The 14,024-nt window shown below is 41.3% G+C and overlaps 1 protein-coding gene across 3 annotated transcripts in view; it reads left to right on the forward strand.

The window, feature by feature from the left end:
- GNPTAB (N-acetylglucosamine-1-phosphate transferase subunits alpha and beta) overlaps window positions 1–14,024 on the forward strand; it is a 49,773-nt gene that overhangs the window by 483 nt on the left and 35,266 nt on the right. For 2 of the 3 annotated variants that reach the window (XM_035342018.1, XM_035342012.1), the window contains exons 2-4: window positions 1–208; window positions 4,648–4,733; window positions 8,483–8,602. In XM_035342018.1, the coding sequence (XP_035197909.1) occupies window positions 92–208; window positions 4,648–4,733; window positions 8,483–8,602 (323 nt within the window). In that variant the 5' untranslated portion in view covers window positions 1–91. Of the gene's footprint in view, window positions 209–4,647; window positions 4,734–8,482; window positions 8,603–9,304; window positions 9,405–14,024 lie in introns of those variants that run through there. The other variant, XM_035342026.1, reaches the window with a different exon arrangement.

Raw genomic sequence — 14,024 nt, forward strand, 5'->3', positions numbered from 1 at the left:
GGCGCATGGCAGCGCGCTGAGGCGGGCCGCGCCGGGCCGCACCGCGCAGGGCCGAGCCGGCCCGGGTGGCGGTGGCGGCGGCCGGCGGGCCATGCTGCTGAAGCTGCTGCAGCGCCAGACCTACACGTGCCTGTCGCACCGCTATGGGCCCTGCCTCTGCCTCGGCGGCCTCGTCCTCATGATCGTCTCCGCCCTGCAGTTCGGGGAGGTCAGTACGGCGGGCAGCGCGATTCTTTCCTGCCTTTCACCCGTGCCGAGCCGTGCCGAGCCCTGGCACGGCTGCGGTGCTGCCTCTGGCCCGGCACGGCGGGATAAACCCGGCTCCGTGCGTGCCCGGGGCTGCTGTTAGATCGTTTCCAGGGAAAAACGCTGCAGGAGCGTCTGCTTGCTTGACCTGTGCAACTTTTCCCCCTTCCAGCACCAGGCGATTTATGGGTGCTGTATTATTTTTGTTTTAAACAGCCAGACGGGACTCTCGTAGGGCCTGTGCTTGGCGTACCCTTTGACAGCGATCGGGAGTGACAGGAGCTTTCTCCCTTCTGCAGCTGAGGGAGTTAAACCTGGCCTCCTGCGGTCTGTCTTGCCCCGCTCGCTGCTGATCAGTGCTGTGGCACACGCGATGCGATACGACACCTGCTTTTTCTGATACAACATTTCATACGCGTGTATGGTGTATTTCAAGTTTCACTCCGTATTGCCCTGTTTGTATTGGAAGTGGCCAGTGAGAATATTGGGAGAGGAAGAAAGATCTTGCTTCACTATAGTGCTCAAGAATATAGCAAGTATTCGTGGTATTGAAGAGAAGACTTGGTCAGTGTTAAAGGATGGTGGTGCTAAATGCAAACTGACGGGTATTTCCTAAATTCCTAAATTTCTCAAGATTGTGGTGTTCATCCCTTCCCCCGTTTTATTTTGATGAGTTCTTTCAGACTTAAAAAAAATAGAGAAGAGCCGTGCAGAGCATTATCTGAAGCTATGGTGGAGCACAATCAGAAGTTTATTCTGTCCGGATGCTTGCTGTCTTTCATAAGGTGCTTCCTGTCTGCTGTCTTGCAGTGGTCACAAGTTGCTGAAACGCTTCGAAACCATGAGTGAGATATTGGAGCCATCTGTTTATATGTGATTGTCAGCTTTTGTTTTAAAGCTGATTGATAGATATTTCTTGGTGCTATGAAACTTCAAGTAAACTTTTGCTTTTCTCCAGAATCAGGACCTAAGACAAACTTCAGCATTTCTGAGAACATTTATAAACCACTTCAGTACATGTCCAAGTTATAACTGATTTTGCTGAGAATGAATCCAAGTCACTTCTCAGAAATACCAAATCTAAGTTTGCTATTTCCAGTCTTTTTAATACCAGAGCTATTTGGAAATCTTAGACGCTATTTAGACAGCGAGCAAATAAGTGGCAGATTGATGTGGGAGTGAATTTTCAAAACTCTATGTTAAGAATAAAAGAAAAGTGACCAGAAATCTTCTAACGGTGCTTGGTAAAAACACTCCTACCCCACACACCACCCAAAAAACAACAAACCAAATCAAATGTCTGCACAAATACAAAAACAAGCAAACAAAAAAAGCTCTTTAAAAAATAAATAAATAAATGATGATGAATAAGATCAGTAAGAGATGTTTGTATGCATTTTGCCTTTGAATTTTATGGTTTAAAGTGTTCCTGTTCTGGTAAACAGTAGTAGTTTAAGGATTTAGGAGAGACTGGGCTTGTGAAAATAAACACTGTCAGGCTTCTTCTGGCAGCAGTAGTAAGAATGGAAAAGATTTCTGTTCTTCAGTATATAGTCTGCAAGGCAGCAGCAAATACAATTTATAAGAATTTTGAACTCGAAACCAAGACATCTTTCTAGTAATCATCAGGCGGACCATGTTAATGTTCCTTGGGGATTTCTTAAGCAATAAAAGCAGCAATGCCTATCAGCCTCTGTTGTCTGAACAGAGTTTGCGGTTCCTTTTTTTCCCCGCCCCCAGAGCCAGCTTTTTTGTCCAAGTAAGCAAAATTGCATCTGCTTGTTTAGAGTCATACTAATATTTATATTGGTGCTGACATAGAAATGGGTGGTTAGAGCAAAAAAAAAATGAGACTGGGAATAATGTCCTAACAGCCTCAAGATGAAAATGAGTGATTTCAAGAAAAAAAAAAAAAAATCCCAGTGAAGTAACAGTGCACTAAGCATGAATCAGCTGTAACGTATGGGATAGCCAGGTGTAAGCCACTGCTGTAGTCTAGTCTTGAGATAAGTCGAGTTTTATGACTGTTTGCCTGTAAACCATTCTTAGCAGACCTTCTATAGGTCACTCAGCTTTGTACAATGTTTTTTAACTAGAACAAGAGAGACACTGTTGTCACACTGCTGATACAGTATCCCATGATAGAGGGTCTCTCCATTTGTTGTTGTTCCTTAGTAGTTTTAAGTATCTGCATGTAAAGTTCAGCAGAGGCCCGCAGGCATTATTGCAATGTAAGCAATGAGAGGAGAAAACAGCTACAGAAGCAGAACGTATCAGGTGGGAAACCTGCAACTTCTTTTCCTAAACACTTATCCAAGGAGAGCTACCATGTTTGTTTTTTTTTCCGTATAATTGCACAAATACAGAAAGCAAATGTTTGAATGGTTAACATTTTTCTCCCAGAGAGCTATATTCATACAATAAAATACATTTTTATTTTTACTCAGATAATTCAATATTTCTTCTAGAAGCAGATCAGTGCATGTCAATTCTTAATTAGCAGTAATTACAGATGTTAATGGGTAGATAGCCTTCATTATGTAGTGTTTTATACTAATGTATTGGGCAGAAGAACATAATGACTTGGGCATGGAGAAGTGTAATAGCATGTTTGATGTTTAAGGAAGGAGATTTTATGCTCACCTTGTAAATCGTGTTCTTTGTGTATGAGGAACGAGCTTGTACAGATGTGATTTGGACTACAAAGAGGCTGTGCAGCTTTGGAAATATTTTTTGTGTGCTTGTCACTGGCGCGTGATGGGACTTCCCTGCTCTGTATACTCTTCAGAAGGCTTTAATTTGCTTTTGGCATGAGGGAATAGAGATGTGTATCTTCTTAAAATGGATGGAGGTAGCCTCTAAAATTATGGTTTTGAGTACTATGTATAAAGAAATGGTAGAGTGTATAGCTGCCATAAAAAATAAGCAACAATGACATTTAAATCTAAGAAGACTGGTGTAAAACAAGCGCTATAATTTTTTTTCCCAGTATGCATTTATATGTACTTCTGCACATAAAATAAACCACTGCCCTTTCATCTCTCTAAAGCAACACAAGATGATACTGTAGTTTTTAAGATTGAAATTCAGCTGTAAAAGATATGGAAAGTTTATCTAAGAGCAGGATCTTCTATATAGAGAGATTTTTATCTCAAATTACTCACACTTTTTTTTTGCTATATCAAAGCATATGAAACATTTTCAGTATTTGAAAGCCTGATTTTTCTGCTTGGAACTGTGATCTCAGATACGTTTTTAGTAATAGGGATGCAACCATGTGCCTTTGTTCAGTGTTTATATGTGTATGTCTATATGTATGTATGTATGTATATAGACATTTAAAATAACACATTTTAAAATAATATTGGAATGTAAATGTGCAGCTTTCTAAAGTACGAATATTCTTGTGATTGTGCTCCCATAGAGCTAATCCGTGAATATGCTGGTGAATGGGGCTTGCTGGCAAAAGATTGACATTTTAGCTAAGTGATCCCGGCGGCTGGATGAAGCTGGGGGAGAAGACAACCCTGCCTTCAGCTGTGTGTTCCCACCATTCCTTGTCTGCCCCAGCATCCGAGCTGGGGAGGCTAAGCTGATCTGTTTTCTGAGGGTTCGTTTCCCTGCTGGTTTAGCTCCGTGACTTGGCTCGCTGCAGGGTCTGGCGAATGCCAGCATCAAGTTAAAGGGAGGGGCAGAAACGCAGGGGGATGGAAGAGTGCAGCCTGCAGGAATACAGAGCTGTTGGGTAGGTTTGGCTGCCTGGAGTGGGAAACAGCTATTGTGTTTTAAGTTTGTGCCCAGGTTAATCTGCATAATTTGATATGCTCTGGCCTGGCTGTTTGGTTTCAAAGCTCAGATTGCAGAGATAGACTCCAATATGTCCTATATGAGAATAGAAAGGAAGATGATGAAAATTATGCAGGAATTGGGGGGGGGGGGGGCCCCCTGCTTGTATTGAAGTATATTTGTTTTAGGGCCTCAGTTTTGAGAAGATGTTGCTGCATTAAAAAAAATATATCATAGAATCATTAAGGTTGGAAAAGACGTTTAAGATCATCTGGTCCAACCGTCACCCTACTACCAATGTCACCCTCTAGACCATGTCCCTAAAGGTTAAGAGACGAAGAGGTAATCAAAATGAATAGTAACTTAAGAAGTGTCCACAAAACATGAAGTCCTTTATTGCAGAGAAAAAAACCAGTGTTCATTTTAATTGTGTGCTCTAAATTCTGTGTCTGATTGCTGACTCAGTGCAATAACTTAGTTTGGATTAATTAACGTTCAGATGTGCATTAATATGTAGATCAACTTGAGTGAAATCAGTCGTAAGTAAAAGTTTCAAAAGTAAATGTCTAATTTTAGAAGATGGTGACATTGAGGGTTGTTTTTTTTTCTTTTCAGGTCGTGTTGGAGTGGAGTAGAGACCAGTATCATGTTATGTTTGATTCATACAGAGACAACGTTGCCGGCAAATCATTTCAAAATCGGTGAGCTGTATTTGTAGTTAGCATATTGCACGTTTTACTGTTCAATGAATTCTCAAATATTTAAATCAGATATTCTAGAAGAAGTAACATACTGCTGAGTAGTACTTTATTGTAAGGGCTCTAAATCTGTGATGAGTTGTTAACTTAGAGATTCTAAAACTGTGAGTTAGTGATTAATATCCAAACTTGGAAAGTGTTTGAAATTTGGAAATTCTAGTCATATATAGCAGTTCCTTTTAAATGCATTTAATTCATACAGTCTCTAAGGAGGCATCAGGATGACAATAATGTTAACAGCGAAGGGAGTACATGAAATATTTTCTATATTAAGGTACGAAAATACAAGTACTGTTCCTGTGCACTTAAAATTCCAACTTCTAGTGCTTTGAAAAAATCTATTTTTGATTTACCTCGAGTTTTCTGTGGCATCTCATATGGGACATTGTTTAGCAGAAAAGTCACAAAGATAAAAAGGAAAAGCATTTTAAAGCAAGCTGAATGCACTGAAGAAGTTGCAACAAATTGGAAACTAAGTCATATGGGTCATTTGCTTCAGTTGTGCTAACTTCTGTGTGGCTGCTTGTGGTTTCATAGTTCATATCTGAATAGTCACAGGGTCTGTTGCTCAGGAAGCCAGTGGACGGTGAATTGGTAGGTGGAAGAAGCTTACTAAGCAGATATCATCTGACTCTTTAAAGTGTTGATGCACTTGACTGGAAAAAGCCCTGAAAGCAGATGTGTAATCTGCCTTGAGGTTTGTTGAATCATGAGACAGTAGAAATGATCAAATCAGTTCATCGTGTTTTAGCTGGTGCAAGATAATTCTTTAAAAGTACATTGCACGGTATTTGTGAATACTACTTGCTATTTCATCTCTTACTTCCCTCCTCTGTTTTCCAAAGGAAGACAGATAAAGCAGAGTGATACAACTCGGAGAGATTATTAACTTAATGTATATGCGTTTCTGCAGTGCTGGAGTGAAAGCACGGTTGTTTCTGTCAGTACTAAAGTTCTGCCTTCGTGTTAATTAAGTACAGAGTTTTTACAAAATGGTAGTTTGTCCAAAGCAAAATTGCAAGTCTTACTTTCATGATGTAATAGTCAAAATTAGTCAAATAGTCAACTTATATTTCTGTGGTGTGTTTTCATATTTCATTTTAGTCAGCTCATCTTGGGCCTAATCAGTTTGCCAGACTGGTATCTGTGATGAAGACCAAAAGCATAAATCCACATGCAGGAAAAACATACCTACAGAATTTAAGTGAAGAAAGTTTTTGGACTTTTCTGGCCTTAACTTGCAAAAGACTTTGTGTACTTAAAATAATGTTAGAGAAAGATAATGTGGAAGTAGCTTTCCTGTTCCTTTTTAATTTTAAAGCAAAATGCCATTAGACTCTTCTCAAAATATGAAGTCTCAGTGCTTTTAAGAGGTTTTGAAATTAATCAGAAAACTCTGAAAGAGACCACAAGGTGAAATCTTAATACTTTTGCTGATCCTAATCGGTAGCAGTGTTAATTAGGAGCAAAAAATTGTGTATATATTTTTTTATTATTATGTTTGATAACCACTACTTTCCCAAACAGTGTGTGTTTGTTAGCTGTAAAAATACATTAACAAAGTTTCAGATTAACTTATATTTGGATAAATTGTAAAGTAATTGATCAACAAACAGTTCACTTGCTTTGATAGTTTTTTTTTTTTTTGTAATTGTATGTATAGACATTACTAATGAAGATCAAGCCACACCGGGGTTAATTCAGAGCAGGCATTTCAACACTACAAGTTAAGTGTAGTAAATTACACAGTTCTCTTTGCTATTGTATAGAAACAAGCTATTTATAAATTATAAACTGAGGAGTGGCTTTACAGAAGTATAAATTGTTCTAAAATTGCCTCATAGCCTAGACTGAGTTGGAGTTTAGGCTTTTCTTTTCTCACATTTTATGTTCTTAAATGAAGGCTGTGTAAATAAACTCTGCCCTTTGCCCAGAAGACTGAGAGTTGTGCACCTTTGAGATCAGCTAATTTGAGTCAGGTGCTTCCACCTAAAACATGTTTCCTAGCTGTAGAAATAAAGGGACTGCCAACCCAATGATGTAGCTGATCACAACAAGCATGGAAAAGCTGGAGGAGCTCTTGCCATTGAATTTTGAGCTCTGTGAAAGACTCAAAACATACATTGAGTTGCACCTGTTAATGAGCTACTGTGTCTCCTGAGAAAGAGGTAAAGTAACTGATTAGGAGGGTTACCCATGATCTGTAAATTGACTTTCTTTGTCAGCTGAGAATGTAGCCTCCTGCAGAGTATTGCACCTCAGAAGTGAGGTAGGCTTTCTCGATGGTGCTGCTGAGGAAGGCAGTGTTTCCTGCTAGATGTTCAAACTGTCTTTAGGGTGACCCCCCAACAGCCCTTAGGTGTCATAGCTCAGCTGTTAGGAAGTGCAGTGAACTGACTACAAAACCTTCATGTCCCTTGTGTTGTGACCAGCCACTGGCTGCCCATTTGCCAAATTCTGCACCTCAGTTATTGAGTCTCAGCCAGTGGAAAACAAAGCTGGGGGGAAACTGTCTGCGTGTCATGCTGTGCAAGGGAAGATGGAGGAGATACCTACAAACTGCCTGTCTCTCTGTTGTTTGAAGGATACTATGCAGTGGATGGGGAGGGAACACCTTTTCCTTGGATATTTCATTGTGTATCCCAGTGTATCTTAGTTTTAAAACACTTGCTCAGTGTTTGCTATCCAAACGCTGCTTTTCTCCTGTTTTTTTTCACTGGCCTATTTCATGAAAACAAATGTCAGGGAGAGAAATCAACATTCAAGGATCTAAGCTTAAGTTCAGTTTAATACGCTTGGCAGGAGGTTGGATTGTTGCATTCTGGCTGAAGTGTATGAAGGCCTTCTATGGTTTAGGAAGATATTATTTGAATAGCTTAACACTTGAACTTCTGAAAATAATAGTTGGGACATCCCACTGCTCTCTGGGAATGAGAGGTTCATCTCTGGCAGCAGCCTGGAGCACCTGCTGAAACCAAACTGTGGGCCTCAGGGAGCAGATAACCACAAACAAATAGAAAATAAGTACTCTCAACCTTTTCTTTGCTGCATCTCCATTAGTTACGCTAGGACATCTGTAACTGTTCAGCAACAGTTCCACGGTATTAAATTGTGTCAAGAATGGGTTTGACAGCTGTGTCTAGTGTCTGAACTCATATATCCTACCTGGGTTGTTAGTTTGTGAAATGCCATGTTACTGAGAGCTAAGAGGTATTAGGATAAAGATGTGGTTCTGTTGAGATCTTACTGGCTCTGGGCAATTAAATAACACACAGTGTGATTTAAGTCTTTGTACTTTGTGCTGTCCTGTCTAATTTTGTAGCTGGTGAATTAAAGATACACCTAGAGTCTGGTACTGTCTTAAGAAATACTTAATGGGTTGCTAGGTGTTTGGTTATAGGTTAACATGTCAGTGAAATTTAGAGTATAAATTGCAAATTTTGTTTAGGTAGTGAATTGGTATGGCCTATGTAGGTCTTCTTTTGGTTTTATGTCCATGCTGTTTTGTCAAAGGCTTGTGTATAATTAAGAAATTATATATATTTATAGCTAAAGGGAAGCTTTTTTATTCGTCTCTTCAGCTCAGACACCAAGCATTTTTGTTGCTTGACGGGAACTGCTATTGTAGGATGCCACAAACACTTGTAATGCAAGATTAAACAGCTCATGTAGCTTTCATTTGAATTATGTAGGCTTTGTTTACCCATGCCGATTGATGTGGTATACACCTGGGTGAATGGCACAGATGTTGAACTGATCAAAGAATTGCAACAGGTCAGAGAACAGATGGAGGAAGAACAGAAAATAATGAGGTAATAATCTCATGTATATTTTTCCATTGCACTAACAACAGCAATCTAATGTGGTACTAGCTCTCTCTTTTCTCCCTTGTTGCTCAACATGAAAATTCAAAGCGAGTTCCTGTCTTCATTTGATTATTCTCAAACCTTCTTTCAGTTCTACATTTAGCCATGAAGTGCTGTCTAATCAGAAAACTGTTTAAAATATAGAACATAATAATTTAAAGTAATTAAGGCTGTTCTGTCTTGAATTTGTAAAAACGCTGTGCAGAAAACTGTGCTTGTTTGTCATGTTGTATGGATTTCTGTAACTGTTTCTGAATAATAACAAAATATATCTTACATGGTTAACATCTCTTCATCCCCCTCCTACTCATCCCCCAATACTTCTTTTTATACTGGCCCTAATAACATATAGTTAAGCATATGTTTATTAAAGGCTCCTTAAAAATAGATTTGTAGTCTCCTAAACACAGAAACTGAGTAAGAGGAAAATAATTTATTCAGATTATAAACGGAATATTCAACCTTCCAGCTAAGGCAACAGGGAGGACGATGTAATGCTGCATTCAGAATGTTAGAGATTGTCTATACTGGTCTGTAAAATTACCGATCTAAAGACTTCAAATAGTGCACAGCTTTGTTTTACAGCAAACACATGCAGCTACAGATACCTCGGGTTGTTTTGTAACCGCTGATTTAATTCCTTATTAGCAACTCCATGGTCATGTGATCAGTTTTGGACAGAAAAATGCTAAATGAAAGAACAAGACTTCATTTTAAGTGTCAATTCAGAATAATCAGAAATCCACTAGTGAGTGTAATGATTGATCTGATTTTTGGCATGTTATGACTTACAATTAGGTACCATTAACAGTGAGATCACAACTGAAGTTCTAGGCCTCTGGTTTGCTACTTAAATTGCAAAATACATTAAGTGTAAACATCTTAGACATAGACATGGTCTCTGCTCTGAAGAGCTTTCATGTTTATACTAATAATTTCCTAGTAGTTTACAGAGCAAACATTAGTGGTTTCAGCTCCATGACACTTATGGGCAAAGAGATGTTGTGATTCCTGTTTTAGCAAGGGAAAACCACATGTTTTGTCCTTCCATAACACTAATCTGGAAAGTTTATATCAAACTCAGGAGTAAGACTCATGGCCATGTCATGTTTGTTCTGAGAAAAATCTCAAATAATTTTCTTCAGACAGGATCTTCTGTGAAGCTATTTTATTTGCAATTATAACAGCGGGCATCCTGTCAATCAGGAGCGTATTTTAGCAAACAAATCATAACCTTTTATTCCCTATAACCCGATGCCTGATCACCTCCCGTTTCCTCACTGGCTGAGTACTACAGGTTCACAAGCTACTCAACGCTCGTCTATACCATATATGTACAATTTCTTTTTTTCAACCCTTTAATTTCTCCTTTCTTATGTTTTGAGAACTTGTGATCTTTGTCTTACTGTTCTCACACTGCTCATCCTCTTTTTCTCAAGCTTCTACCTTATTTTGGAGCAGTGAGGCCTTCTACTGTCCACTTCTCTACTTAGCATTTCTCCCTATTATGACTACACAACTACCTTGGAATACAGAAAAAGAATTCTCTACTGCAACAACACAACTTTGTTTCTCACAATTCCCCCCTCTTTTTTTCTTACTTCTATTGTTATTTATGCATCTCTTCACAAACCATACTCTTGAGTTTTTCCAACATAACACTTGTGAAAATAGACTGAGGGGTGAAAATAGTAGTGTGTAAGCGATTATAGGTGGCTAATTTCTTATATAAGGAGTGAGTTTCTATATCTGAGTAATTGGTAACGACAGACATGGAGAAGGCTGAGGTACTCAGCAACTTCCTTGCCTGTGCCTGCACTGGTAGACGGGCTTCCGAAGTCTTTCATTTCCCTGAACCCATAGATGGAGGCTGGGGGATCAAAGTCCCACCCACTGTAAGTGAAGAGCAGGTTAGACACCACCTGATGAATCTAAACAGGTACAGGTCCACGGGACCTGATGACATGAATCCCAGGGTCCTGAGGGAACTGGCTGATGGAGTTGCCAAGCCTCTCTCCATCATAGCTGAAAAGTCCTGGCACAGGGTGATGTCCCCAGGTATGAGTCCATCCTTTCTCAGCCGTTCTTACTGTCGTCTCAGGAGTCAGAAGCACTTGGAACAGTCTGTCCCACTCAGGTTGCAGCTTCGATTCTCTCCCTGTTCGCATCAGATCCCAATGTCCTGCTTGGAATGGATGGATCAGGACTTCCAAGGGTGGGGTTTGAGCTAACAGTTCACGGGTCCTGAGAGATGACAAAGAGGACGACAGTCCGAGTATATAGTTCTTAAGAAAAGCATCTTTAGTCTCAAATTGAGATAATCCATTCCCTTTATCCATGTACAGCAATCCAAATAATATTTCATATGGTGAAACTCCCACATCTTTTCTTGGTGCAGTTTGAATTCGGAGAAGTGCCAAAAGTAAGCACTTGGTTTGGGGAAGCTGAGTTTCCAGAGCTTAGTCAATTGCTTCTGTACTGTCTGATCCTCTCCACCCTTCCAGAAGATGAAGGATGCCAAGGAGTGTGAAATTTCCACTTAATTCCTAGAGTCCACGTTAGCCCTTGCAATATTTCTGACATAAAGTGATTTCCTTGATCAGAGTCAATATTTTCAACAATTCCATACCTGGGAGTTATTTGTTCTGGAATGTTACTATGTTCGCAGTAGCAGACATTGAAGGGAAAGCTTCCACCCACCCTGACAAGTGATCTACCAAGACTGATAAGTATTTAAATCTACCTGCTCTAAGGAGTTCTGTAAAATCTGCCTGTACATTTTGGAAGTGTTGAATTCCTGGTTCTTGCCCCCTTTGGGCTGAGTGCAGATCTTTTCCTTTTTACCTTTTGACATACCAGACAACTCCTGCATACTTATTCAGCCAGAGTATATTTATTCCTACACATACATATTTCCATTACACAGCGCCACATGTTGCTTGAATTCCCCAATGACCCTCTTGATGTAAAACAGTTAATATTTGCCTCATTAGCACTTTATTCAGCATTTATCTCCCTTCAGGGAGTTTTCCTTTGGATGTCATGACTCCTAATTCCTTAAAAACCTCTTTCTCTTAAAACTTTTTAGTTCTTTTTAGTTTTGGGTAGGGGTAGCTCAGCAATTCCCTGAATTCCTCTCTGGATTTATTCTTCATTCCCCCTCAGACACTAGATGCCCTAAATACTTGACTACTTTTTCTACGAATTTATTTTCCAATGCTTTCAAGCCCTGTTTTCCCAAAAGTCGAATAGTTGATTAGTGGCTTCCTTCACAACTGTTTTCTCCTGTCCTAACAATAAAAGATCATCAACATATTGTAACAGTAACACCTCTTTTGGAGGTTGGAATTACTCCAAAATTTGTTCTAGAACTTGCCCAAATAAATTGGTGGCCGTGTAAACCCCTGAGATAAAATTGTCCATCTGTATTGCTGCTTCTGCCCTATTTCAGAGTCTTTCCACTCAAAGGCAAATATATCTTTGCTCTCAGGGTCTGAGAGCACCCCATTAATAACACTGTTATTCCAGCCTAACAATTTACTATTTCAATGCCAATTTCATTATCAAATCCTTTCCCAACAAGTTAGTCCCTGCCTCGAGTGCATACAGTAATTGCCCAGTGATCATTCTATCCCTAGTCTCAGCTTGGTGTCCCCAAAAAGTGGCACTGTTATCCCAGTCCCGTCTAACCCCATCACATTTAGGGTTTCATTAGTTAATTTAAGCCTTGATACTTTACAGGCCAGTAATGATCCTAGCATTGGGCTCACATGGCAAGGTTCTGGTAGCGGAGGGGCTGCAGTGGTAGCCCCTGTGAGAAGAATCCAGCAGCTTCCCCCTGTTAGATAAGGGCCAGTTTCAGCTGGCTCCAAAGGGGCCCACTGCTGCCCAGAGCCAAGCCATGTGCAATGCAGTTTAAATCTCTATGAGAGCACATCCAAGAAAAGGAAATAAAATGCTGCACAACAGCAGCTGCGACAGTGAGGAGTGGGAAACCTCCCTGCAGACACCAGGGCCAGTGCAGAGGAGGGGGAGTGCAGTGCAGAGATGCTCCAGGTGCCGGAGCCGAAGCCGCCCCCCCCCCCCGTGGCCCACAGAGAGGCCCCTGGTGGGGAAGGCAGAGCCCCACAGCCCATGGTGTACTGCAGCGGAGCAGATCTCCACGCTGCCGCCCATTCAGGAGCAGTCCAGGAAGGTTGGCACCCCACGAGAGGGTCCCCACACCAGAGCAGCTCCCAAAGAGCCTGTTTTTCACTGGCTGTGGAGAAACCCACACAGGACCAGCCCAGGAAGGTCGGCACTCCACAACAGAGCAGGGGGGAGAGTGACTGAAGGGGCAGTGGAAACGAAGCACCACGGACTGACTGCAGCCCCCACTCCCGGCACCCCCTGTGCCACTCAGGGCAGGGAAGAGGTGGAAGAGAGTGGATGGGGGAAGGTGCCCCCAGCTTGTTTCTTTGTTTCTCACTGCTCCAACCTGTCAGCAATAGGTAATACATTTTATTAATCTTCCTATGCTGGCTGTTTTGCCTGTAACGATGATTGTAGAGTGATCCCCATTGAGGTACACTTGAGGAGCCCTTGAGGTACACTTTTCCATTTGTCAGGGAACTGGCTTTCTGAGAAGCCCAGACTCCCCTATTCTGAATTTATAACAGCAATCTCTTCTTCTTCCACTCTGGTTACTCCCATTTGAAGTGGCTGCCTGGCCACACTTAAAACATCTTCTCAAAGCCTGTCCCTGCTAGGATTTAGGCTGCAACACAGGTAGCTTTCCTTGTCTGCCATTCCTTCATCTCTCTTCCTCTCCTTTCCATCCTGGGCCCTCTATCTCCAACCCTCTGCCTCACTGCCCAGTATGCTGTGTATACCATTTGTTTTGCTCTCTGCTTTTCCTTCTCATTGCCCCTCCTGGCATATACCTTCATACTACCTGCACTGTTCACTCCATCCTCCCACCTTCTGGAGATTTTTGTGCATATCTGGCCAGGCTTTAATCACAAAATTAACTTTAAAGAGCCCTTGGGCTACCGGGGCTACTCTCGGTCCGGGGAGAGGGGTGTTAGTTCTTTCCCATTCTTGCATAGCTGCCTGGCAAATCATCCCCCTCCTAAACATTCTTCTCCAGTGAATAACATACTCAGGAATGACATTCCCTACCCCCCCCCCCCCCCCAGAATATAAATTAGGCCTTAGAAACAGATTTGACTGTTATTCTGAGCCCTCAATTAAGGACTTCATTTCCTTCTTAGAACTCCTAACCTCTCTGCTGGAAAGGGCAGAGTGGCACCGGCCCCACGTCGGCCCTGCACGACCCCGAGGCCCCACCGGGACCCCCGCCCGCCTCCACTCCTGGCGCTCCGCACTC

This window comes from Oxyura jamaicensis, chromosome 1 (assembly GCF_011077185.1).
Source record: "Oxyura jamaicensis isolate SHBP4307 breed ruddy duck chromosome 1, BPBGC_Ojam_1.0, whole genome shotgun sequence".
Classification (NCBI taxonomy): domain Eukaryota; kingdom Metazoa; phylum Chordata; class Aves; order Anseriformes; family Anatidae; genus Oxyura; species Oxyura jamaicensis.